General features: G+C 28.8%; 1 protein-coding gene across 10 annotated transcripts; it reads left to right on the forward strand.

The window, feature by feature from the left end:
- The first annotated feature begins 798 nt into the window (after positions 1-798).
- LOC124494336 (excitatory amino acid transporter) lies at positions 799-26,767 on the forward strand. 10 transcript variants are annotated; one of them, XR_012832288.1, is made up of 6 exons: positions 5,920-7,681; positions 9,265-10,816; positions 20,765-21,033; positions 22,266-22,315; positions 25,905-26,189; positions 26,592-26,767. XR_012832288.1 is itself a non-coding variant. In XM_075732001.1 (6 exons), exons 3-6 carry the CDS (start codon positions 9,635-9,637, stop codon positions 26,081-26,083), a joined length of 1,680 nt encoding a protein of 559 aa, XP_075588116.1. In that variant the 5' UTR covers positions 6,872-7,575; positions 8,986-9,131; positions 9,265-9,634; the 3' UTR covers positions 26,084-26,767. The 10 variants fall into 10 exon arrangements, 9 of the variants coding, with proteins under 9 accessions (XP_075588118.1, XP_075588111.1, XP_075588119.1 ...); XM_075732001.1 differs by adding an exon at positions 8,986-9,131 and having other exon boundaries at positions 6,872-7,575; positions 25,905-26,767; XM_075732003.1 differs by lacking the exon at positions 5,920-7,681 and adding an exon at positions 799-888 and having other exon boundaries at positions 25,905-26,767.
- Positions 26,768-27,825: the final 1,058 nt, after the last annotated feature.

The raw sequence follows: 27,825 nt of genomic DNA on the forward strand, positions 1-27,825 counted from the left end.
TTTTTCATTCTTATTCTCATTGTTTTCTTTTTGTTCCAGCAAAAAAATTTTTTTTTTTTTTTTGGCACCCTAATTGGTACTTCAAGGCCTGTGTGTGTTTTTCATTTATAAATATAATAAATGTCCATATATAATGTGGCTGTATTTGACATCAACGTAATTTCTTTAAGAACATCAAATGGATATTATTAAAGTTGAAAATCCAGAAAAGAAAATTGTCATTCACACACACACACACTTATTATTATTGTTTGACATTCGAACAACAACAACAACAACAAATGGTGTAAATTATTATTATTATGATTACCCGCTATTACTAACACTACTACTACTTAAACAGGCCAATAATCACCATCATCGTCAATGAACCAAATTCTCGGATCGAATGAACGAAAAATTTTTGTTCTCCCATGAGAATTTATCAATTCAAATAATAATTTATTATATATTGATCAATGATCATCATCATCATCATCATTATTTACGTCAATAAGATGACTTTCAACATAATAATAATAGCCAATCGAAGAAAGAATGAAGAGAAAAAAAACGTGTTTATCCATCATTGAATAATAATGATGATGATGTTGTAGCCAAATATACCATACCAATCCATTCATGTATCGATAATTGGGTATATGTGAATCTATATCACCCACATATTTATATAAAACATACGTAAATAGTTCCATTCGAGTTTCCGTGATGACCTTACCAATTTTAATGGAATTTTTGTTTGTAATGACGATTGTGAATTCCAATCAAGCTAAATTCCAATAACAACAACAACAACGATAACATGAACCAAAAAAAAGTTTGAATAAAAATTCCATGAAACATTGATTGATTACGATTGGAGAAAATTACGAGAATTTCGTGCACAAGGTGAGTAGTATCATTTTTTTTTCTATTTTCTATTTTTTTGGGAGGTTCCATTTATTTATTTTGGTATGTATGATTCAAATGACACAAAATTGTAGTGTGAAAAAGAAAAATGACGAGAACAAATCATAAAGTGGTGTTAAGAGTGTATGGACGATTGCTAAATGAAGATAAAAATTAATTGCAATTTCAAAAATTTTGTCCATTTTAATCATTTATTCGTTGAATAATGATGGTGGTAATTTTTTTACTTTGATTCAAAAATTTTCAGTAAATTACGTGAAAAAAAAACACCAACCGATTAGGTGTATATAGAGAATGTATTATGATGATGATTTTGATGATCGAGACTACCTGAACCTGTCTGAATGAATCACAATGATACAATATACAACTGATTGGTATTAGAATAGATTTTCATTGGCCAAAAAAAAAATCCTTGTACAGGGTGTACCACATTCTATACAACATTATTATTATTATCATCATCATCATCATCAAGAATAAAAATTTCGAGTATAATAAGGATTATTCTAAAATTGAGATCAAAATGATGATGATGATTAGGGTAATGATAATGGGCCATAGTGAACAAAAAAAAATTGCATATTATGTAGTTTAGGCGATGAAAGAAATGAGCCAAAAATTTCCGCCATAAACAAAAACTATTTGGCTACTTTCTTTTTTTGTTTGGTTACTTTCACATGTGTGTTTATGAATTTGAATTCTAGAATTGATTCTATTATTATTCTGTAAAGGCTGTAATTTTTTTTCTCTAGTTATGGTCCTTTTAGTCCATGATGAGCTTTAATGGATTTGACCTCTAAACACAAAAGCTCTGTCTTCATCTGTGAATATGTTTCAGTGTTAGTATTGTGTGTGTTGGTTATTGTTTTTATTCATTCATTCATTTTATGTTTAAAATCAATGGATACATGATGTTGTATGATTATGTTTGCCTTATTCTACATTCTTAACTACAAATGATTATTTGCTCCAAGAAAATGTGTGTGTGTGTGTCTCTCATGAGATTGCTATTGAAATTACCAGCGGTGGTGGTATGTCCATAGTTTTTATTTTTTTCTTCTTCTTTGAAGTCTGAACAAATTGAATTTAAATATCATAATATATTCCCAAAAGAGAGTTTGACGAAAGTGAAAAAGAAAAACAAATTCAATTTTGTTTTCATGTTTTTTTCCAAAAAAAAAAAACAAAAATTCAATTCTATTTTCCATTATCAATTTTTCTGGATTCTTGTTGTTGTTTGCGGTGATGGTCAGTCAGTCATTCAGTCATATTGACTTTCTTGTTTTTCATTTTTCATTCCATTATTATTATCATCATTATGATTCTGATGGAACATGAACATGTGACAAAAAAAAATTTTGAATTTAAAAATGGCCACTAATGGCCTTCTTGTTGTGTGTGTGTGTTTGTTTTTGTGCATTGGAATGAATTGACCAACATGGAGAGAAAAGATTCCATGTGTGAAGATGATTTTTACATCCAAAAAGTTTGTCGTATGGTAAATTTTTTTTTCTTGATTGATTTAATTGAATAAAGATTTATTACATTTGTATCCTTTGTGGCAATGTTCAATGTCTATCGAATCAACGATATATACATTTAGATTTTAATTTAATATATAGAAAATGCAAAAAAACAGAAAATGATGTCAATTTTATCTCCGAGTTTTATTGATAATGGCCTGTTTTTTTTTTGATGAATTGTAATCTGATATTCCATCAATCAATAATCTAATTAATAATAATATTTTGAATCGGTTCTTTAAATCTGTTTGTTTTTAATCAATTTATCACTATAATTTGATGATTATTCCAATAATCATCATCATCATCATCATCACACACCGACCACATGGTGTTTTCATTTGCAAATTTGATTTGATTTGATAGAAAAAAAATTTTGAATACAAACAAAGATTGTATTTGATTTCAAATAGAGAAAGTAGAAAGAAAAATTGGTCATTATATTAATGATGATAATTATTGCAGGAGAAACGTAATGAATTTTTTTTTCAAAAAAAACCACCATATATTTATACATTGAAAATTATAATTTAGTTTAGTTTAACTTGGTTTCTTTTTCTCTGTTCTGTTCTTGTCAAGGCCACCGAAAAAATGGCCATAAATCTTTTACATTTTTTTCGATGATTTATAGAAGTTGATTTTTTTCTTTGGTATTGGCTGCTAATTAGCATCAATTATGATTGTCTGTCTATTTGTCTGTCTGTGTGTGGCAAATGAATATCTTTATGAAGAAGCAGCAGCTGCTTATTGGTTGAAATTTTTTTTCTTTCATGTATCAAAAAATTGTCCAATTGTTGTCAAGGCAAAATTTCTTACTGTAGTAAAAAAAAAACTAGAAAATTTCCAAGTTTATAAAGGAATTATAGATGGTGGTGGAAAAACTTTTTTCATTCAGAATTATCGTTTCCATCCAAAAAAAAAAACAGAACCAATCATTTTCAATGATTGTCGATTGGATCAAACACAAAAACATGCGTTTTTTTTCTTCTGTTGTGATGGAAAAGTTTTCTTGCTTTTTTCTTGGTCATTCTGTTTTGTTTGATTTTTTCATTCCATCAAATGGTAGGTTTTTCCATCTTTCTTCCTTTATATTTTTAACCTTTATCTAAATGTGTTTGTGTGTGTGTGTGTGTGTACATCTCGATTATCATCATCGAATGATTTTGGATTGTTTATTTATTTCGAAAAACAAAAATTCATTTTCAATCAATATTCATTGAACTTTGTTCATACGTTTCAGATTTTATGTGATTGTGGTGTATATGGTGTACAAATAGAAATTGAAAAAAAAACTGATAATTATATCATTATGAAGCCATATTTATAGAGAGAGAGAGAGAAGAAAATAAATAAATCTTTATGAAATCAATTTATTAAAATCGACTTTTTTGTTGTTGTTGTTGTTGTTGAAAACTGTCACCATCACAAATCACCGTGTATTAGTAAAATGTTGGCCAAGGACATTGTTTAAAAAAATGACAAATTCATTGATAACAAACATTGTTACTTGATAGGATGATGATGATGAGTTTTTTTTCTTCCATTGAAATTACTGTGAAACGCCATGGAAATGGAAATTTTCCTTTCTTTTATTTTATTTTTTGTTTTGTAATAAATTTCAATTTAACATTTTGGTTTTTATTTGTTGAAAAATACAAATGTTCTTTTCTTTTTTTCTTTGAGAATCAAGAACACAATAAACCAACATACCGAAAAGTAATCATATCCAGATGACAAATGTTTTGTTGCGTTTTTTTTTCTTTTTTTTATTTTTTGGTTTGTCATAATTACTATCTAATTATACTTTTGTGTTTGTGTGTTTGCATCAGTTGCTAAAAAAAAAAGAAAAATTCCTATCCATTATGTTGACATCCAAAAAAAATTCATTATATTAATAAATCATTTGTATTTTGTATGTTTCAAAAGAATATGATAACACACACATACACATATTCAAAATCTGCCTTCAGGTATTTAGAAATCAAAAGCGAATTATATATTTCAGTTTATTTTTTCAATGTTGATGATATTAGATTAACGATAACAGAGAATAACAACAACGAAAGACAGAGACAAAATTAAATCATATATGAATGAATTTGGCTTCAGGAGATATACCATGTGTGTGTGTCGTAGTCGTCATCACATTCTCTATATTCATTATCTTTCTATTATGTAATAGGTACGTGTGTTTGTGTTTGACTGAAGATTTTTTTTTTTTTTGAATCTTTGTCATCATCATCTTCATGATTCTTGTGTTCCAGATTTTTCATTTTTTCTCTCGTTCACCATTCTAGGTTAACGTTATCGGTTCATTCATTCATTTATTTTAGATTCTGGTATACACACGCACACATAGTGGACTAATGGAAGCCCTTATATTTTTATTCATTTGTATTTGATGGTTAGCCCTTGTACATTGTTGTTATATTTGGAACTAAAAAAAAAACTATCGTTCACTAATGGTTCACTATTGTAGATGGTCGTCGTCGTCTACAATTTATAAGAATATAATTCTTGTGTTTTGTGTGTGTTTGGTTTATCTATAGTCATAATGATAATAGTGAAAAAGAGAGAGAAAGAGGAAAAAAGAAGTCAACAAACATTAAAGCCAATCCAGAAAATAGAGTGAGAGAGTGTGTCAACCCTAAAAGTTTTTTTCCGTTTTCTTTCTTTTTCTTTTTCCGTTTTTTTTCTCTCGCTTGGGTCCTGTATATACATTTTCATTTCGTATTTTTTTTATTTTTATTTTGACAATTGTTTGTGGTGTATATCATCACCATAATCATTGTCTTCTTTTTTTTGTCGTTGTCATCGTGTCCACCTAGCCAGAAGAGTTAACCAAAGAAAAAAAAATCTGTTGTTACCCACGCATAAACCTAAATCATATTTGATATCAAGATATGATATCCATGTGTGTTTTTTTTCTCGATCTTTTATGGATCATTCTCCTGATTCTAATGGCACCCAAAAAAGGCGTTTGTCTAGCGGTGAGGTGGTTGGTTGGTTGGTTGTTTGGTGGGTCAATCGAAACGATTTAAAATAGAAGAAAAAAATTTATTCATTCGAATCGGTTAGAATTTTTTTCACTTTGGTTCCAGTCCTTGGTTGATGATGATGATGATGATGGTGGTGCTCCATAGGAATCTACCAATTCTCTACTATTTTGAGTGATCTCCAACCTTTTTTCTCTGTCGAATTTCTCCTGTTCTCCTGATCTATGTTACTAAGTGAATGTGTATGTGTGTGTGTGTGCTATGTACCAGAATTTGAGTTTTTTTTCTGTCGGGTAAAGCTCTTTACCAAACATACATACATTATATATGGCGTATGATGATGATGATGATGATGGTTAGATAGGAATGAGGGGGGGAGTTTCATGGTTTGATGGCCCTTTGTAAATGAAAATTAAAGTAAAGGAGAGAGAGAAAAAAAAACCTATCATTTTGGGCGTCATGCGCGTGTATGTAATATTGTACGACCTACACATACATCTCATCTCATTGACTTGACTTCTATTTTTTTATATATTTCTTCCAATTTATTCTATTCTATTCTATTCTTTTATTTTTTTTGCCACTTTTGGTTTTGGCCTTTTTTTTATTCATTCGATGATAACCGATTTTCTTTGGTTCATCTTTATTCTTTTCATGTGTTTGTGTTTTTGGGTGTTAGTGTTTACTGGACACACACACACACACCACACACACTTATTTTTTTGATTATTGTGGCCAATGTTTTGTATTTTATACAAGACTTTTTTTTCAAAGAAAAACCATCTTTTTTCACTTTACTTGTGTGTGTGTATGTTGTTTTCACGATAGTCGTAGAGGCGACAAAATAGCAAAAAAAAAATTATCCCAAAAAACTAACCATCATTGTTGTTGTATATGTGGATTGGTTAACGATTGATGGATGGATGGCTGACTGGTTGGTTTTGGCTTGTTATTTTTTTTCCTTCGGACTATTATTGGGTATTATATCATGAAATGAATGAATGAAAAAAAAGTGGAAGTGGTGTTGTCCATGAATGAATGAAATGAAATGAAATGAATTGAATTGAATGGAATGGAAAAAAAGGAAGAAAACCCGAATAATAGAGAGAGAGACAGTAGTGAAAATGATGGAAGAAGTGAAAAGAGATGAATGTGAATATAAAGTGAAAATCAAACGAATCAAAGCCCAAATACGCCAGCGCGCATTATCAAACCTATCTCTTTCTGGTGTATTTTTTTTTTTTTTTTTTGGTTCAAAATGGCTTTTCCACATAACACTAAATGTATGCATGTGTGTGTGTATGATAGCATGATTGTCATATAACAGAATACTGTGACTACTATTGATATCTATGTTTTTTTTCTGGGTTGACGATTTTGGTGGTTGATTTTTTTTCTCTTTTCTCTTGTCTATGGTTTTGAAGATATAATACATTTTTTTTCTCTGGGAGTCATACTAACCGACCAAACAACCAGCCAGTCTATGTCTATTTGTGTGTGTACAAACGAACCGACGAAACTACTAGACAACAAAACCGAAACTATTCATATTTTTTTTTTTTGAAAGCCATTCGCATTTAGGCCATCATCTTGGATAGACAACAACGACAACAACAATATCAAACACATGACACATACACACACATTTACACCAATACAGAATATAATATACAAGACATAATAAAATATTTTTTAATGAAGAATTCATAACGCACACAAGAAATACTACAAGAATGTTTTTTTTTTTTTGGTGACATACACATGTTATGATTCTGTGGTGTTTTGAGAAGAAGCAGCAAAAAAAATAGTCAAAGAATTTGTTTGTTTTTTTTTGTTTGCATGTGTGTGTGTGTGCGTGTATGTGGTTGTTTTGGGTGTACACGAGACGTGGTGGGTGTGTGTCGGCATGATTGTTAATGTCATTGTAATTTGATCGTTTTTTTATGTGTAAACATCATCATCATCATCAATGATCATTTATTCATTGTCATCAATGTCATCATCATCATCATCATCATCATTGTTGTTATTATTAACAAACGGAACGGATTAATCGTCATTATCATTGATTCTTCTTGATCATCATCATCATCAAACAAACATATCCCGGCAAAGAAATTTTTACAGCCTGAGAATTATTTTCTGTTTGTTTAATTAGATAGAAAAAAAAATTCTAAACCTAAAAATCCAATATATCATCAAATAGAGTGTAATATATCGTAACACACACACACACACACTGCGACCTTGGTTAGTTTTTTTTTCATTATTTTGTTTTTCGGTTTTTTTTCTCTCTTGGTTGGTTGGTTGTTTGTTTGATGTTTGTCATTCATTTATTCATCAGTATACCGGTCGGTCGATGGTGAGAAAACAAGATCGTATTTTTCACAACCTGGTATTTGATTGATCAACGGTTTTTTTTCTCATTTTCATTCATTTTCGAATCTGTTGTGTGTGTGTGTGTGTTTATGTTAATCAATTATAATTGAAATTCATTAGTTATACACACACACACACACACACACACTTGTTTGTGGTGTTTAGTGTGGGTCTTTTTTCGACATTTCTATCTGTCGTTTTATTTGCTTCATTAATTTTGCGTTCCATTGTGTGTGTCTATGTGTTGTCATAACATCATTGATTTTGGACACATCATGCAACGTCAAACATCATCATCAAAACTTTTTTTTTTTTGCTGCAACAAACAAACAAACAAACAAAAAAATATTTTGAAAATGTACAAAATAAAATCAGCGATAATAACATCATGATAATAATCATCGATTGAATTGAATCAAAGCAAATCCGATTAGATCAGAGTTAGAAAAAAAAATCCAAGTCAAATCGAATGATATTCGATTTAGAAATTTTTTGATCTGAAAGAAAATCCCAAAGAAAATTGAGTTTGCCTCGATCCTGATGATCTTTGCTTCTTTTTTTTGGATCAAAAAAAAAAAGAATGAAAATGTTCCAGAAATGAAAATCCAACCAATTTATAATGCAAATCTTGTGAAAGAAAAAAAAATGTTTTTTTTTGCTTGCTATGCAAACAACAAACATGAAAATCCACATTGTGAATTCGACCACAAAAACGACATCGACAACTACAAAGGTCAAAAAGAAAAAAATTTAAAATTCAGATTTTACACCACAGGGCTTTCCTCAATTTGATTTGATTAAATAAATGTTGTCGAAAGAAACCCGTTAAGTTTAAGGTTAATAATTGTTGATGAAAGAAAAAAAAACGAAAATTCATGAATATAAAAGAAACCCAGACATTTTATTTATTGTTATTGATTTGATTGTGGGGGTGTTTTTTTTTGTGTAAATTCTTATTCCGAATTCTTTTATTGTCATCGTTGTTGTTGTTGTTGTTGTTGCTGGTTGTAGTTGTTTGATATGGTTGGTATTCATTCAAAGTTGATTTAGTGTTTCATTGTGACTGTCATAATAATAGAGAATTTTTGTGTGTATGTTTATATGGTTGTAGTGTAGTATAAGTTTCAATATTATTTTCAATCAATATATTCTCTATTTCTCTCTATAATCGATAGCATGGGAATTAAATGAATAGAATTTGCTACACACACACACACACACACACAAGCATCAATCGAATCCATGAAAATCGATTTTTTCCAGTTTTCACTCGTTCACACAGAGACACACCAAGAGCGATAGACATCAATCATTCTTACAGGTTCACTACAATTTCTTCTGGACTTTTCTTTGATTATTTTGTTTTGTTAAAAAAATGTACATTCTATTTCTTTTTTATAAGGATTCTAATCAATTTTCATTTTTTTTTCTATTTTCTTTCGTTTTGAACATAGGAAAAACTTTTCTGCAAACTAACTGACTAAAGAACTAACTTGAGAAACAATCATCCTTTTTTTCAATTTTCTTCTCTATAAAGCCTTGGATTTGATTTTGAAAAATTCTTTTTTTTTTACGACGACGAAGACGACGACTATATTCATCATTAGTGTATGTGTGTGTGTGTGTGTGTTCAATTTATCATCAATGATTTGTGCTTAATTGTTTGTTTTTTTTGGTGTTTGTGTTTAAAAAAAAAATCTCAAAATCATCATCCAAATATAAGTTGTCAACAGTTTGTGATTTTTCTCCGTTTGTTATCATCCTTTTGTGTTTATTGGATGTATGTATGAAAGAGCGAGTGGATGTGAACGGTGGATATAGGAAATGGAAAACAGTCAGATGGATGCCAAGACGCCTATGTTACGTAGTAATCAAACAAAACCTCATCAAACAAATCCAACAACCATGCCAACTACCGTACGAATGACACATCCGGAAAGGACTTTGGTGGAAAAGATTTGGGGCTGGTTTGCCGAAAATCTATTGCTTGTATTGACAATATTATCAGTGATCTGTGGCATTGTGCTAGGATGTTTTATGCGTTACGCAAGCTACGATGATGATTTTGTCATGTTGATCGGTTTCCCTGGTGAATTATTAATGCGAATGCTCAAAATGTTAATTATACCATTGATAACATCATCAATGATTGCCGGCTTAGCTCAATTGGATGCCAAATCGAGCGGCCGTATGGGTTCAAGGGCTATTGCCTATTATTTTGGAACAACCCTATTAGCTGCCATTCTCGGTATTGTATTGGTATTATTGATACATCCAGGTAATCCACGTATCAAACAGGAAGCAATGAAAGCTGTAAAAGATGCCGATACAAAAGTATCAACATTGGATGCAATGTTAGATTTGGTTCGTAATATGTTTCCAGAAAATTTGCTACAGGCAGCATTTGCCAATGTAAAAACTGAATTTGTACCCAGTGATCGTATCAATATGACACGTGTACGTGAAAAAGGTCAACAATTAAATTGGGATCGTATTTATAATAAAACTGATCCAGCAACAAATGTAACTGATTATTATAAATTAGTTCGTTCATACCCTTATAAAGATGGTTCTAACATCCTTGGTCTTATTGTTTTTTGCACCGCCTTCGGTATCATTTGTGGTCAATTAGGATCCGAAGCTGAAACAATGATTAGATTTTTTGTTATACTAAACGAAATTGTTATGCGTTTAGTTGTCATTTGTATGTGGTATTCACCAATCGGCATTGCATCATTAATTATAGCCAAAATATTAGCTATACAAGACATGTATACGATGGCTCAACAGCTAGGCCTCTATATGTTGACCGTAATCACTGGTCTATTAATACATGCAATCATTACATTGCCAGGAATCTATTTTATTGTTACAAGGAAAAACCCTTTAACATTTTTCAAAGGCATGTTACAAGCCTGGGTTACAGCCTTGGGTACAGCATCGTCTGCCGCAACCCTTCCAATCACTTTCCGTTGTCTTGAAGAAAACAATCATATCGATAAACGAGTAAGTAGATTTTTTTTTCTTAATTATCATAATAATTTTCATCACAATATTCATAATTCATTTTTCAATATCAAGTGTCCATTTAACTTTGACATCATCATTATTCAAATTGATATGGCCTTTTTTTTCTTTCTCAGTTCATATTACTCGATTTTAGCCACAAACACATGTTTAGCATGAGTCAGTATGTTTGTATGTGTGTGTGTGTCAAGTCAATTGATCAACGTCAAATAAATATGTTATGACGACGACGACGACGACAACGATGATGATGCTAAATGTACACATTATATTAGCTTTATACAGGCAATTACATTGTAAAGAAATATTACCACATTTTTTTCCGGATAAACCTTAGTACATTAATTTTCAAAAAAATGAAAAAAAGTTTTAGCCCTATAGGCAAATCATTTCATTTCATCATCATTTTTTTTCAATTTAGTTCTAATCATCATTGAATTTTTTTTATCTATCCAGAAAAAAAATGAAAATTTGTCTATTCTTTTCATTTTTTTTTTGCTGCTGTTGTTATTATTTTCTTCTTGATTGATCAAACTAGATATATTTGATCATCATTTATAATAAAAATTTATAAATTTGATATTTTCTCGATTGATTTTGTTTTCTTTTCGCTTTTGTCCTTTTGATAATATCAATAATAATAATAATAATAATGATGATGAGATTTTTTTTCCTCTTTTTCTTTGTTATTGTTGTTGTTGTTGTTTTGGTTGTTCCATACCATCAACAACAACAACAACAACAAAAAATGAAACGATAAGAAAAAAAAATAAATTTTCAATTGAATAGCTTGTGTGTGTGTGTGTGTGTGTGGGAGTATTATTGTGCGATCTTTGATTCTCATTTTCATTCAATGCCATTCAATTTATCGTTTAGTTTGAGCTTCATCGAAGATCGATCACGAATCGAATTTTTGTTTCTTTTTTTTTCTTTCTCACTAGCTTGCTGATAATGATGATCATAAAAATCGATTCAATCGATCGATCGATTTTATTTTTATTTTTTATTCTTTTTTCTGTGTGTAAATGCTATTTCATTGGGGTTATATGATTCTCTGATGTCATTCAATTATAGTCAATTGACCGTTTTATTTTTGTTTACGTTATATAGTTACTGCTGTTGTCCATCTCATAAAACCAATACAATAAAACGTCAACCCAAGTGACCATATAAAAAAAGGATCAAATTACAAAATTCATGAAACAACAACAACAACAACAATGCATAAACATCGGGTCACTACCAAATTATGAACATTATTCATTTGAGGATATGAAGAGAGAGAAATTTTTTTTCTTTTCTTTTTTTAGCCAAACAAGGTCAAAATAGTCTGTTGTTTTTTTTATTCTGACTTTTAGTTTATCCAATGATAATGATCATGGTGATGATGATGATATATCCAACCATCAAACCAGATTTTGATTAGCTTGGATGGTCGGTTTGGTTTCATTCATTCATTCATTCATTTTATTTATTTATTTATTCATTTCACCGTTACAGTTGACTGGCTAGTTGTTTTTTTTCGTTATCCAGGTTTTTGTTTATATTAATTCAATTAGTAGAATTTGAAAATAACAGCTGGCAAAAAATAACAAAAAAAAATCCATTCCATTGTTTTTTTTGTGTGTGACCTGTATGTGTATACATCAAGCACACACATAGTCTGGTCTATAGATTTTTGTTGTTGTTGTTGTTTATTTTAGATTCATAGAATATTTGCACGCATTTCCTGTCCATTTTCATTTGTTCATTGGTTCCTGTCACACACACACACACACACATACACATCCATACAATTCGTAAGTTTATTTGTTTGTTCTTCTTTTTGGGTTAGATTTTTTTTCTGGTTCTCTCACCATTCACATAGAGCACACACACACAGAGAGAGACACAAACATCTCGATGGAAAAACTTGTCCATTGTTTTTTTATCATGATGATTGTTTGATTTTTTTTTAATATCCAACATTCTTTTGTTTCATTTTTTTTTTATTTGCTTCTCTTCTCTGTTCACAATGTGGATGTCAATTATATAGGTATATTATTGTTATTATGGAAAAAAGTTTTAAACAGAATTTAGCTTTTGCTTTTGATGCCATTATTTTCGACAATGACACAATAGTGTTAACAACAAAGACAACGACAACAATGACAATATTATATTGTCATCCTTGTTGTTGTTGTTGTTGTTGTTGTTTGGCCTCTTTTTATTGAAAACGAAACAAAACAAAAAAAAAATTCATCGATATAGTATGGTACGATTTTTTGTTTTTGTTTTGTTTTATTTTTCATTTAATCTTGAAATGAAAAATCATCATATATTGGATATAGAAGTGGTGGATACATCACATCACATTTAATAATGACCGAATAAAATGAACATTTTGTGTCTCTGTGTGTGTGTGTGTGTGTGTGTGTGTGTGTGTGTGTGTGTGTGTGTGTGTGTGTATTTAGTCAGTTTATTTGATTCAGTTCAGTTCATTTTGACTTTGAATGAATGAACCAAATGATGACGACGACGACAAACATTCATTCATTCAATAAAATTCTTTGATTGGCTTTTTTTTCTTGTTTTATTTCTTCTTCATTTGTATGTGTGTGTGTATGTGTTATTATTTGCCCGTCGGTCCAAATGTCCAAGAATCAAACCAGAGAGGAAAATTACACTATACTATTGTTTAGTTATTAACCCAAACCAGCAAACTTGTCCATCAATAATGAATAACCAACAATAACAACAACAACAATATTGTATCAGAAAAAAAGAATATGAGATAAAGACAAAAAACAATGTCCGGTTTTTGTTGTTGTTGTTGTTGTTGTTATTATTATTATTATGTACAATATTCACGAAAATAGCCATAGTTTGTGTATGTATACGGCTATTCCAATAACCATAAGGCCACAAAATGAATTGTATAGAAAGATAGATATATATAGAGATGGATAGATAGATGATTTAACCGATTCGATTTTTGTTTTCGTTTTTTTTTGCTTTTGGTTTTGCTTTTGATGTTTGGTATATAATAAAAATAATAATAATTCATTCTAGATAGATTCAGTAAATCGATTGTTTTTTTTTCTCTTGGTTGTGGTGTTTTGGTGGTGTTTCAATTTTCATTCGTGAACATCACACACATTGATGGAATGAATGAATGCAAAAAAATGTTTGTTACAAAAAAAAAAAAAAACACACACACACACAATAACCACCCAAGCAGTCAGCCAATCATTTAGAACCATCATCATCAAACATTTATTTTTTTTTTGTTCCTGTTTATTGTTTATATTCCTAACTACTCTTTGGGCGTCATTCTCTATGGGTTTTGAAAGAAACAAGTGAAAAAAATATATATAAAGTTATTATTGGATCAATTAAGAATTTTTTTTTGTTTTGTTTTGTTTCATTGAAGAATGAAAAGAGCAGCCTAAGCCTTCTATAAGTAGTTCACTACTACTATAAGGCAACCATAATCCATAGAATCATATAAAAGAATCCTTGTTTATGGTTGTGAAAATTCTCTGGGATTATTTTAGCGTGTGTGTGTGTGTGTGTATGTCCATCTTGAGAATATAGTTTTTTTATGGACCTGTTTGTGCCTGTTTGTGTTTGAATAAGTTTGTGGCCTAAGAATTTGTGTTTTTTTTTTCTTGTTTATTCTTTTCTGTTTTTTCATGTTCATGAATGTTTCATCATCATCATGATCATCATCAAGATGATGATGATGATGATGGCCATAATAAACCATTGGCATTAGTCTCTATTTTTGTTCCATCAAAGAAAAATTCTTTCCATCATCATGATCGATAATCACTCAAAAAAAGTGTTGCTTGATGTCAAGTTTTTTTTTGTTCTTCTTCGCCTCCTTGACCATCTAGCATCATTTCGATAAGTATTTCCGGTTTTTATTTTCACCACATTTTTCTCTTCATTCATTTTTTTTCGTTTGTTTATTCTGTTTTTTTTTCTGTTGTGGTTGACAAATTCCATTTTTTTTCTTGGTTTTCATTTTCAACCACAAATATACATCACACACACACACACATTTTATCCATCGCCATTATAAGATCTTATGGACAATAAATGAATGAATGAATAAATGAACCAAGATTGAAAATGAAAGTCTAGATGATCATTTGAAAAAATGTGAACAGAATAACAACAACGAAAACAAAACAATAGATGACAGAGACGGAAACGGAAACGTTATGGTATAGAAAAAACGAATGAAAAATGCCGGAAATGATGATAAATCTTTTTTCTTACATACAATTTTTCTTTTTCTTTGATAAGACCAGAAAAAAAATTCAGAATTTTTCTTCTCTTTCACAATATAATAATTTACTGGTGATTAGTTTCCTTGTTTTTTTTTTTTTTTTTTTTTTTTTTTGATTTTTGGACATTTTGTTGTTGTTGTTGAAAAAAAAATTGAAGAAATTTTATGAAAATCAATATGATGTTGATGCCAACATTAAATTCGTGTAATTTTTTTATCTTTTAAAAGTTTTTGTTTGAAATTGAAATGAATAAATACAAACAAACACATACTGAGAGATACTTTTTTTTCATGCCTACTTTGTGCGTTGTTGGATTGTTCGATTATGTAAATAACTTAAAGTTTTTTTTCTGAATTTTTTTCCTCTTTAGCATCTGGTCGAATTTTGAAACGTTTCGGATGTTTCGTTTTGTTGTTTTCTTTCTCTCTCAATGTGTTTGTTTGTGATGATCGATGTTATTGAAATGTATCGATTTTGTTTTTTTTATCTATAGATCTGTAGTTTATTTCTATATGACAATACATTAGTAGTAGTGGTCTTAGTTTATGAATGATGATGATGATGATTATGATTGTGAACTTTGTTTAACCGTGTTTTTTGTCAATTTTTTTTTGCTTGTCTGTATTGAAAAATTTATTCTCATTTTCCATTATAAATGAAAAAAAAAACTAGGATCAAATTCGTATATATCGGTTTTTCGTTTTTAGTTATTGTTTCGATTCTCGATTCTTTTCATTTTTATTCAATTTACATTGTTTTTTTCATATTCCTTTTAGTGGTCGACGGTTGTTTTGATCAAAATTCATTTTTACTGATCAAATAACAACCGTCATGACATACACACACACACACACACGCACACCGTTTTTGTTGTTATGGTTTATATATGTAATATATCATCATTCAAAATTTACTGTAGAATATAGAATATGGAACAATAAAATAGAATCCCTAACCGAAAAAAAAAATTAGGAAAATAATTCAACTATCGGTTTGGATCCGAATGATCGTAACTATTATCCAGAAAACCTTTTTTTTTTTGCTTGCGTGTATTTTCCGCACAACCTTTGAGTGCAGTGCATTTTTCTCTTCTTTATCTGTTATTTCGTATTCGTCCGGAATATAGAACACACACGCATTCACCATTAATGGGCTTTGAAACAAAAAAAAAAAATAAAAAAATAAAAAACAGGTAAAATTCTATGGCTTTTAGTATTTTGATCTCTTGTTTGATGGTTTTTTTTTTGGTGCCCTTTTTCAAAATGTTTTTTTTTTCATTTTCTTCTGTGGTGATCATTGTATAGTTTTAGTTTTATTTTCTCACTCATGGCAACCGGAATAAATTTTTTTCTCTTTTTTTTGTTTCATTTCATTCATTCATTCATTCATTGTTAAACTGCGTGCATTCCAATCTAACCATAGAAAGAATATTATTATGTTCTTGTCACATGGAATTATTAGTGGACAAAAAAAATTGAATTGAATTGAATTGAATGACTAGAACCGGTCCGAATATTTTGGTGTTTTTGAATTTCCATTCGGTTTTTTTTTGCAAGGTAATCGTTGTTTTTTTTTCTTCGATTGTTGATGATTTCATCGTCATCGTCATCATCATCTTCATCACCAAATCAAATTATCTTGATGATGAAAATTCTATTCTTAATTTAGCCAAAAAAAAACGGAGAGAGAAAATATCAAACTCTAAAAAAAAAAAAAAAAATTTCCCGAATCAGCAAAATATAAATGCAAAAATTCAACACTTACACACACACAATATATTTCATTCACACACACTGTAATGTAATGTTTCCTTGATGATAATGATGTGAACTAAAATTAAAATAATCATCATCCTTTGATTGAACAATTTCTCTCCATCTCTCTCTCTCTCTCTCTTTTTTCGTTTTGTTCACAAAAATGATGATAATGATGATGATGTAGATTCCCGTTGTGTTTTTGTGTCACATGATGGTGATGATGATGATGGTGGTATATATAAATTCTCAATTAGATGGTAGGATTTTTTTGTTGTTGTTGTTTTTTTTCAATTAATTGAAAAACTGTTTTGTTGTTGTTGTTGATGATGATGATGATAGAGATAATCATACAAAAAAAAGTTGGAATCGACTTTAAATTCTATTTTGTATTTCTATCTGAAGGTCATGATGATGATGATAATCAAGGTTTTTTTCTCTTGAATCATTCCATTTCAGATTTTTTTTTTTAGAATATTCACCACTACTACTAACATATGATGATTGAAATTAAGAATTTTTTTTTCGTTATTGTTTCATGAAACTACTGGTTTTGTGAAACGACCAATTTTTTTTCCTTTTCGGTTATTTTTTCTTTAATTTTCCATCCACACACACACACACACACACATCCTTATTATCATTACCCTTTTTTCTGACACTTTTATACCCATTTTTCTACATTTATTTGGGCGGAGAAAAAAAAACGGCTATAATATACATATCACTCTCTTGGGTTCACTATCATCACTATCGCCTGCTGTGTGATTGTATAGTGAATTTGATTCTTTTATTTTTTTTTTGTTTTTGTTTTTTGCAAAGTTCCTGAAGTAGGAGAAATAAAAAATAAAATTCAGATCAACCATGAATCAGAGAGCACAAAAAAAACGACAAGTTTAATGAAAATGAATCACTGACTTTATTTTTCATACAAAACATAAAGAGAGCAAGAGAGAGAGAATAATTTTTTTTCCATGTTTTTGTTTTTATTTTCTATATTCCACTTTTATATATTTTGTCATTCATTTTTTTACATGTTCGTGTGTGTGTGTGTGTATGTGTGTGATATTCAAATTTAGTTTCATTTATATATTCCGTATCCCGGACATTTGATGATTTTTTTTTCGGCTATAATTTTCATTCATTCTATATTGAGATTTTACGGGGTCCTTGGAATTTTCGTTTTTTTTATATGAGTCTGGATAATAATTCTGTCATGCATATATATATAGTGGATCAATATATATACACATGTCGTATGTTTGCATGTTTTGGACGCTAATTTTGTTGTTGTTGTTGTTGTTGTTGGACCAAGATTTTTGTTTGTCACAAGTCAAGCACAATTACAATTATATGACAATTTATAATGCATTTACATAACGATTTTTTTCCTGAGTTTCATAATTGTGAATATCATGTTGAGAGAGAAAAAAGTGGTCCATTTTTTTTATTCTGTACAAATAATTTACTGTCCATGTTGTTATTGTTGTCGTTGTTGCTGGTGTTGTTGTTGTTGTTGTTGTTGTTATTAGTGTAAATTCTGTACCATTGACCGTGGAAAGAGAGAATAAAAAAAATCGATTTTTTTCATGTTGCAAAAAAATTAATTATAATGAACCTAAATATGAACAAGAGTGAAAAAAAATCGATAATAATTAAAATGATATTAACATACTGTGTGGGTGGGTGCTGCTTGACACATGATCTAACCAAGAAAAAAAGGAAAAAATAAAAAAAAAACATAATTTATGATTAATCAAAAATGTTTGAATGAAAGTCTCAAAACGAGACTTGAATTTTTATCAAATGTTTAAAAATTGAAATTTTTTTCTCTTCTAAATGTCACTGTATTTCATCCATTTCTTAGATTCTGAGACTTTTAGACATTTTGATAATTAATGTGTTTTTTTTTACTTTCAATATATAGAATATTCTTTTCGTGCGTGTATCATTTCACATGTGAAATGGTTATAAGAATAATAATGGAAAACAAAATAAAACATAGTCAACCATCAGACGATATTGTCACATTGTAAATAAATAAAATGGAAAAAATACGACCATGTCTGTGTGTATGTTTATATTTATAGCCACCAAACATTACATCATTGCATGTCGATATACTTGATAAAAGTGGTAATAAATAAGAAAAATAATTGAAAAAAAAATAAATTTTAGAATTTGGAACAAAAAAGAAACATTGAATTTTTTTTCCTATCCATTTTTCTCAGCCAAACGAAAATTGCTTTTTGCTTTTTGATATTTTTTTTCCATTCTAGCATGTAGAATATTTTTATTGCAAAAAAAAAAAAAAATCAGAGAGTTGACTGCAATGAAAATCCATTCGCAAATAATAATAATATGACCATTGAAGAAGAGAAAAAAAGTTGTCATCACACCATTGAATGTGTTTTTTCATCATCATCATCATCATCAAGATGCTAAAATGATATATGTTAATTCAAAAAGATTCGTGATGCAAATCATACATACACATACACATAGCATATTGCTTCACATAGTGATGATGTGAGGATACATGCAAATGTACAACATTATCATTGCATAGATAAGACGAAAATTGGCTGAAAAAAATAGAAATGAAAAGAAGAAAAAGAAAAAGAAAAAAATTCATTTAAGCCATGATCATGTTGTATGTCTGATATTCATGTTTTCAATTTCTTTCTTGTCTTATATAATCTCTGTGTTTGTATTTGTGTGTATGTGTTATTTAATGGCAAATCTTAGATTCCTGCAAATACAGAAAATTTTCATGTCATTTTTTTTCTGTGGCCCGCATTTTTTTCCGAGATTTTTTTTTCAAATTAACTAAAAAGCATTTTCCATTTTCATATTTTCGAAGCAGAATTCATTCTCTCTTTCTATATATATCTTTGTCTTGCAGGCACAAATTCTAGATTATATTTTGTGATATTAATATATTAATACAACAACAACAACAAAAAAAAACATGAACAATTTAGATTTACCTGAATATATGAAAAGAGAGAAAGAAAAAATTCCATTTTCTTGTGAAAATTATTTTTTTTTTCTTTCTTTCTCTCTGCACATTTATATTTGTATTTTTTTTGTTGTTATTCGCGTTGTGCTAATTAAAAAAAAGCCAAAAATGATTGAATGAATCTAGAATCCAGAATTCAGAATTTTCAGAAATTGAAAATTAATTTTTTTTCTTCTTGTCATTTTGTTGTTATGAATGACAGCTGTTTATTTATTCATTTGATCGATTTGATTCTATCTATTTTTGTTTCGGTTTTGATTCTCTCTGTTTGTGTGTGTGTGACATTTTTTAATGGTATAGAAATTGATGTGTTGTTTTATAACGACGACAACGACAACGACGATGATGATGACAATTATCGTATAAATCCTCATAGCTCCTGAAAAATGGGCTTTACCTTTATGCATTTTTTTTCACTTGTTATTATTATGCATTGCTATTTTCTCAATATTTATTATCATCCACTAGCTTTTTTTTCATCAATAATAACAATCGATTATTGATTGATTATTAATATTTTACTGTGAATAATACAATATAATAGAGGCCACCAATAATGATGGATTCCAGATAATTTTTTATTATTTGATTATTCAACATTATTGTGGGCGTTTGTGTGTATTTAGAGAGATAATGATAATAAATTATGATGATTGTCAATATACGATTATTTCAGATTTTTTTTTGATCATTTTATTGCCTCAATGTTGTTTTTGACATTTTTGTCATCATCATCATTATGTAATGAGATTCTTTATCATTCTATTTTGTTTGTTTGTTTCATTGTTTTTTTTATGAATTAACCAATTTTATCTCATCTCATTTTTTTTTCTTATTTTTGATTTTCTTTCTATTTTTGCTATAATTTAAAAAGGTAACAAGATTTGTACTGCCCGTCGGTGCCACCGTCAATATGGACGGGACGGCTCTTTACGAGGCAGTTGCTGCTATATTTATCGCACAAATGAATGCCGTTGAATTTAATATTGGCCAGATAATAATCGTATCGCTAACCTCGACAGCGGCATCAATTGGTGCTGCGTCGGTGCCGTCAGCCGGTCTGGTCACCATGTTACTTGTATTGACCGCATTAGGATTGCCAACCAAAGATATTTCAATGATTATCGCTGTCGATTGGTTTCTGTAAGTATATACTTTCCATTATAATTATACATACATAAAATCTAAATTATTAAGGGACACAAATGTAGACAAAATTTATTATTCAATATAACCAAAAGCCATTGGCTTTACTCATTCATATAATTAATTATCAAAAAACAAAACAAAAAAAAACTAACCAACCAGCAATTGTACAATAGAAATTATTCAACATAATTAAACACAACAACAACAACAACAATTGCCTTTTCTGGCAATAAATTCATTTAGGTTAGACTTTTAGAGTCTTCACTTTACATTTCACTCATCACACCATCAACCACCATCATTGTAAATTATGAAAAAACAAAAATTCTACACGCCTATTTAGAACTATAGTGCTAATGAAAAAGAAAAAGACAAAAAAAAACAAATAAATTTTGATTTCGTTTGAATTCATTCTCATAGTTTGTTGGTTGGTTGACAACAAAAATGACACACGATCATCATCATCATCATTATCATTATTGAGTTGACATTATTATTAGTGTTTCTTTTTTTTTACAACAACAACAAAATAAAAAAAAAATTCAAAGATGTTTCATCTTCATCGTTGTTGTTGTTGTCTGTTGTAACATGATGATTCATTCATTCATTCATTTTATTTTCATTTCATTTCCCTTGACTGTGTTGTTTTTTTTTCTTGAAAAAAAAGATGAATGTTACATGTAATAAGACGTATTATATGAACAAACTCAAATTTACACACACACACACACATAGATCTAGAAGATTAATGTCTCTCTATATTATCTATATATGTTTTGTAAATACACGAAAATATTGTATTTGAGTGTGTGTGTGTGTGTGTTTGGAAAATAAACTTTAATTGATGATGATGATGAATTATACATTACATTTTTCGTTTGTTTCTTGTTTCTTATTTCATATATAATTATCATCATCATCATTTATAGAGAGTAAGGTTTTTGTTTTTGTTTTATCGAACAAACAAACAAACAAAAAAAATTTCAATAAATCTTGTGACAATTGTAATATTTTTTGTCTGTTAATGTTTTGTTGTTCACCATGACAAAAGAAAAAATTGAACTTTTACAATTGAGAAATTTTGATGATCAATCGCATGAATCAAACAACAAAACAAACGAATTCAATGAATTGAACGATTTTTTTTGCCATTTCATGGTATATTTTTTTTTATTTCAATTTTTCTAAAAAAAAAAATTTCCATTTTCTCTTTTTAAAAATCCTAGAGACCGAATACGAACATCGATCAATGTGCTTGGCGATGCATATGGAGCAGGTATGTTCATTTTTTTTTGTTTTATTATTATTCTAGAATTCAAAATTCAATTTTTATTCGTAATGTTTTATTTTTGGTAACAAAAAAAAATGTCATCATTAAGAAAAAAGAACTGCAACAAATTCTGGTTCTTTTTTTGTGGTTTCTTTTTCTTTTATTCGTTCGTGTGTGCGTGCTTGCTGGCTTGTTCATAGTACAGATGTTTATGCATATACAAATTAATTTGCATCATAAATCGATAGAAAAAAAAGAATTTCTTCGTTTGTGTCTCTGAGTGTGATTGAGAAAGGATTAGCAATAAAGATTTATATATATATGCAAATTTTAACCAAACATCCACTCTTTGTCCTCATTTCCATTTTCCCAGAATAATAATATTAATAATAATATAATAATCTTGCCTGTTCCATCATTTGAATCATCATTTAATAAATGTCTAATTTTCCATAAAACTCTGTCTATCTCTCTCTTTCTTTCTTTCTTTCTCTGTTTCTTTTCTTTTCCATTTTCTTTTTTTTCCAAATTCCAAGCAAACATTCCAAAAAAAAAAATTTTTTCCTCTAAAATCCACATTCATTCGATCAATCTTAATTGAATGCGTTGCCTAACAATGTTATGGGTAAACGAAAAAAAAAACGAACATTTCATGAATCAATTTTTTTTTATTTCTCAATCACTATTTTTTAGGATTTTTTTTCTATTGAAATTTTAAATTGCAATTTTTTTCGATTTAATAAGTCAATTTTTTTTTGGAATCAAAAACAAAATTCCATTTGTTCAGATGCAGCAGGTAAAGAGACAATAACGACGATAGAGTAAAAAAAAATTTCCGGTTAGATTTTTCAATGATTTTTTGTCTAATTTCACATTGCATTTTAGTTTGATGATCAAAATTTGTTTGTTTTGTATTGTATTTTTTTTTTTTCATCATCATCATCATCATTATGCCTGATGGAAATAGTTCCAGGGAATTTCTTTCTTTTTTTTATCTGATCAAATTTTCTCTTAATGAATGGATAAAATGAATTTGATGATCCACTTCTCATTTTCTCTCATTCATTCATTCATTATAATAATCATTTTGTTCCGTTTAATTGATTTTCATCATCATCATCATTATTGAAATTAATCTTGTTTTTTTTTCTCTTCTGAAATGAATATTTATGAGAAATGCAAAAAAAAACCATTCGATACAATTTTGTAATTCACAAAAATAAATCGATTCAAATCGAATCGAATCGAAATCGAATTGAAAATGAAAATGATTTTTTTTTTGACGCAAACAACACACTAGAAACCAATCAAATTTTATTATTATGATGATGATGATTGTTTTATGGAAACAATATTTGAATCATTGAATGAATGAATGAAGAAAAAAAAAATCAAAATTGCCTACGTTTGCAGAATCCTATTATATACTATTTGATGATGATGATGATGAAGAGATTCTCATCTGGTATTTTTTTTTGTTTTGTTTTGTTTTGAAAATTGTTTTTTCCATCCACACACAATTGATGATTATGATTATGATTGCCATTTTTCTCTCTCTGTGTGTTTGTATGCGGACGGTCAATTCTGTGCATTTATATTTATATAAATACTGAATACATACATTTAAACAATAGGAATTTCAATCCGAATGTTTCTACCATCTCCCTTTATTTGTGTGTGTGTGTAGAAAAATAATAACAACAACAACATTGAATGAAATTATTATTACATAACCATACAATATTTTATTTATGAAATATGCATGAATCAACCTTGCAATGAATTTATTTTCTCTTTCTCTCTGTGTGTGTGTATGTGTTTGTGTCCATTTTCATCCATCGTCATCCCGTGAATATATCAGAAAGAATTTAAGCCACTACAGAATATTTATTCTATACACACAAATGGTTTTTTTTGTTTTCTTTTTGTTTTCTTTTTGTTTCCTTTATTGTAAGACAAAAAAAAATGGCCAACCAACACACACACACAACGATAGGTAGATAGGTAGATTAAAGTTATTTCATAATACACATACACACACATAATATAGACATTTACCGAAATTCAACATATAATAAAACAGTAACTGACAGAACTAATAATTGTGTTATACATTCTCATTCATTCATTTATTTTCGTTGATTTTTTCATTCTCCTTATTCTTGATCTTTGGTCTTTTTTGTGTGTATAACAGATTTTTTTTGTTTTCATCTGCTTGTCTACCATTTTCTTTTTCGACAAGTGATTTGCCTGAATTTTATTCTTTACTTTTCGTTATTATTATTATTATTATCATGTTCATCAGTAGTAGTAGTGGTAGTAGTGTTTTGTTGTCGATCTAATCATTTTTGTTTTGTGTGTTGTTGGATTCATAAAATTGGGAAGAGAGAAAAAAAAATTCAAGTTATCGAACCTAGAATAAGTTTTTTTCTTTCTTCATCATCTTCTACACACACATTTTTTCTTGTTCGATCCTCTCTACTTTCTCTCGATTTTTTTTTTACTTTTCTTTTTCTTATTTATTTGACGTTTTTTTCGCTGTTTTTTCGTGGATCATATAATATCTAATTAAATTAGTTTTTGGGTGTGTGTGTTTCGTCGTCATCATCATCATCATCATCATCATTGGGTTTGCATTGCCAGGTCGATCTGTCCCATAACAACTCCATTCTTCACCACACAGCCAACAAAAAAACCTGGATGGGTAGTCTCAGTTGTCAGTTTTCTTTTTTTTTTTTTGTTTCCTTCTGGTTGTTGTTGTTGTTTCTTGTCTAAAAAGGAAATATTACTAAGCATAGTAGACTTATAGTGGAAGAAAACTGATTGTAAATGGTAAAAGCTTATATTCCAGAATATTATCATTCTATGATCACGATGATGATGATGATGATGATGATGATCAATATCGATTTGGTTGAATGATTTTATGTGTTATAAATGTTGCAAATATTTTAAATGTACAACAACAACAGCAACAACAGCATTATTAAACAAGAATCCTGCTGGTTTTTTTTATTCTGTTCGTTGATTTGAAAATCAAGCTAATTCATTTATAAAAAAAAAGAATCTTATCTTATCATACACACATATATTTATGCACCATCTAGTGTTTATTCATCGAATGATGAATCCTTAATTATTCTTTTTTTTTTAGTTAATTTTCAAAATGGATTCCTAGTAGAGAATGAAAAACTTGTGTACTTTATTTATTATTAGTATTTTTTAGTTTAGTTTATGTTTGTGTGTGTGTTTGCCGAATCGTCTATCGGGGTAATCCGAAAATTGAATGCCCGTTATAATGTGTTCCAAACATACACACACACACAGAGCGCAATTAACGATTAATGGGTTTTTTTTCGGTGAAATGTGGCCAATTTTCATTTGTAATGACACACACACATACACTTGATAATCTAATCTAATCCATTTCAATTTTCAATTCAATTCAAAGCATCATCATCATTATTGTAATTTACTAAGAATTTTCGTTTTTTTTCTTGTTATAAATTATTTTAAATTTTTTTTTTGTTGTTGTTGTTTCCATTATTCTGAATTTATTTATTTTCGTTTTTTTTGTTTTTTTTTTACTTATCAGGTGTTGTATATCATTTAAGCCGTGAAGAGCTAGAAAAATGGGATAATGAACATGCATTGGAATTATCAGAATCATCACATACATTATCTGGACGTAAATTATCAATAATGACACCATCAAGAAATCCGAATGCATTATCAACGAAAAATTCAACAACAAATCCAGAAACGGAAATCTAATTCCTGCGGATTTTTTGGCGTTTTTTTTTAAATCAATCGATTGATTGATATGGTCAAACGACGACGACGATGATGATGTTATCTTTTCCTTCTTCTTTTATATAATGTATGTAATGAGAAAAGAGCTAAACCACAACAACAAAAACAACAACAACAGAAACAAGTGACAAACGGACAATAATATAAATAGGAAACCTAATTCATCATTTGTTTTTTATTTTCGTTAGCTTTTCTTCTTCTTCTTCTTCTTGTTCTTCTCAAAAACCAGAAAAAACTCAAAACTCACTCTTTCTTTCTTTCTTTCTATCTTCCTATGAAAAAATTTGCATTACTTTATATTATATAATATAATGATTATTGTGTATCAGATATATTGATGATTCTGAATTTATTTTCTTTTTCTTTTCTTTCTTTTTTTTGTTTTGTTACATACATGCAATACATTACAATATTACCTGTTCAAAAAAATTTGTTTATTCACTATATATCTTTCTATAAATATATATAGGATACAAAAAATATAAACAAACACATAAACTGGCAAAAACAATCAATCGATATTCGATCACCAGACACCGTATATACTAGCCCAAACAATTTCACTTTATCCAAACATTTTCATCCTTGGTTATTATCCCGATTATTATTATTATTATTATTATGATTTTTATTTCTGCCTTTTTATCATCATGTTTTTTTTCTTCATTCTATTTGATTTTATTTTATTTGCCCTTTAAAAGTTGAAAATAATTTTTGGAAAAAAAATGAAAATCTTTTAATTTCTATTTCATTGAAATGAATTATACCAAAAAAAGGTGCCCAAAACGGGAAAATGATGCTAATGATGATGATGATGATTTCTGTTTAATCGCCATAAAAGAGCTTGACATTTAGATGTTCACTTCAAACCCTTTTTTGTTTGTTTGTTTGTTCGTTTTTCCTAGATGTATGTATTCAGCATTTGTAATTATATATAAATATAATCACATCATCTGGATTCATCTGATTATTCAGCAGCTTTTTGGTTTTTATCATCATCAATTTTCTGCTTTTCATCTGTAAATTATTCAAAGTGTCTTGTCTCTATTGGTTTCATTAACTTTTCGTTTTTTTCTGTTTTTATTTCCCACCAACCAATGCACAATTTCACGTTTATTCATCACACACAGTACAACAGATGATCATCAAATCAGACCAAAGAAACAAAATTAACCCTTTCAAGCAAAAAAAAAGTGCCCGTTAAATTTTTTCTTTAATAATACAATTTCTACATGATTAATTAAAAAACATTTATCAATTCAATTCGTAATTTGCATATTTTTTTTTCTCACTCTCTCGATCGATCGATTTTTTTCGTATTTGTACAACAAATTTTTAGTCATCATCATGATTGAAGCACACACACACAGACACTGATTCCGAATCAAAAATCAATTTTTCTCCAATCGGCCAAATTAAACTATAGTGTGACACAATTTCACCACCACCAAATCACTATGATTATTATTATTAGTGGCGAAGAAAAAAAATTCGAAATTCAAATCATCATCATCATCATCTATAATAATCCTCGAAAGATGTCTTCCGCGATTTGAAAAACACACACACATACACATAAAAAAAAATCACCGGAAATGATTTATTAGCAATCACACACACACACACGCATTAAGATATTTTAATTCAATTTATAATCAATAGAACATCATCATCAATATCAATCAAATATTGCCCAAGTTTTT

Source organism: Dermatophagoides farinae, chromosome 6 (assembly GCF_024713945.1).
Source record: "Dermatophagoides farinae isolate YC_2012a chromosome 6, ASM2471394v1, whole genome shotgun sequence".
Classification (NCBI taxonomy): domain Eukaryota; kingdom Metazoa; phylum Arthropoda; class Arachnida; order Sarcoptiformes; family Pyroglyphidae; genus Dermatophagoides; species Dermatophagoides farinae.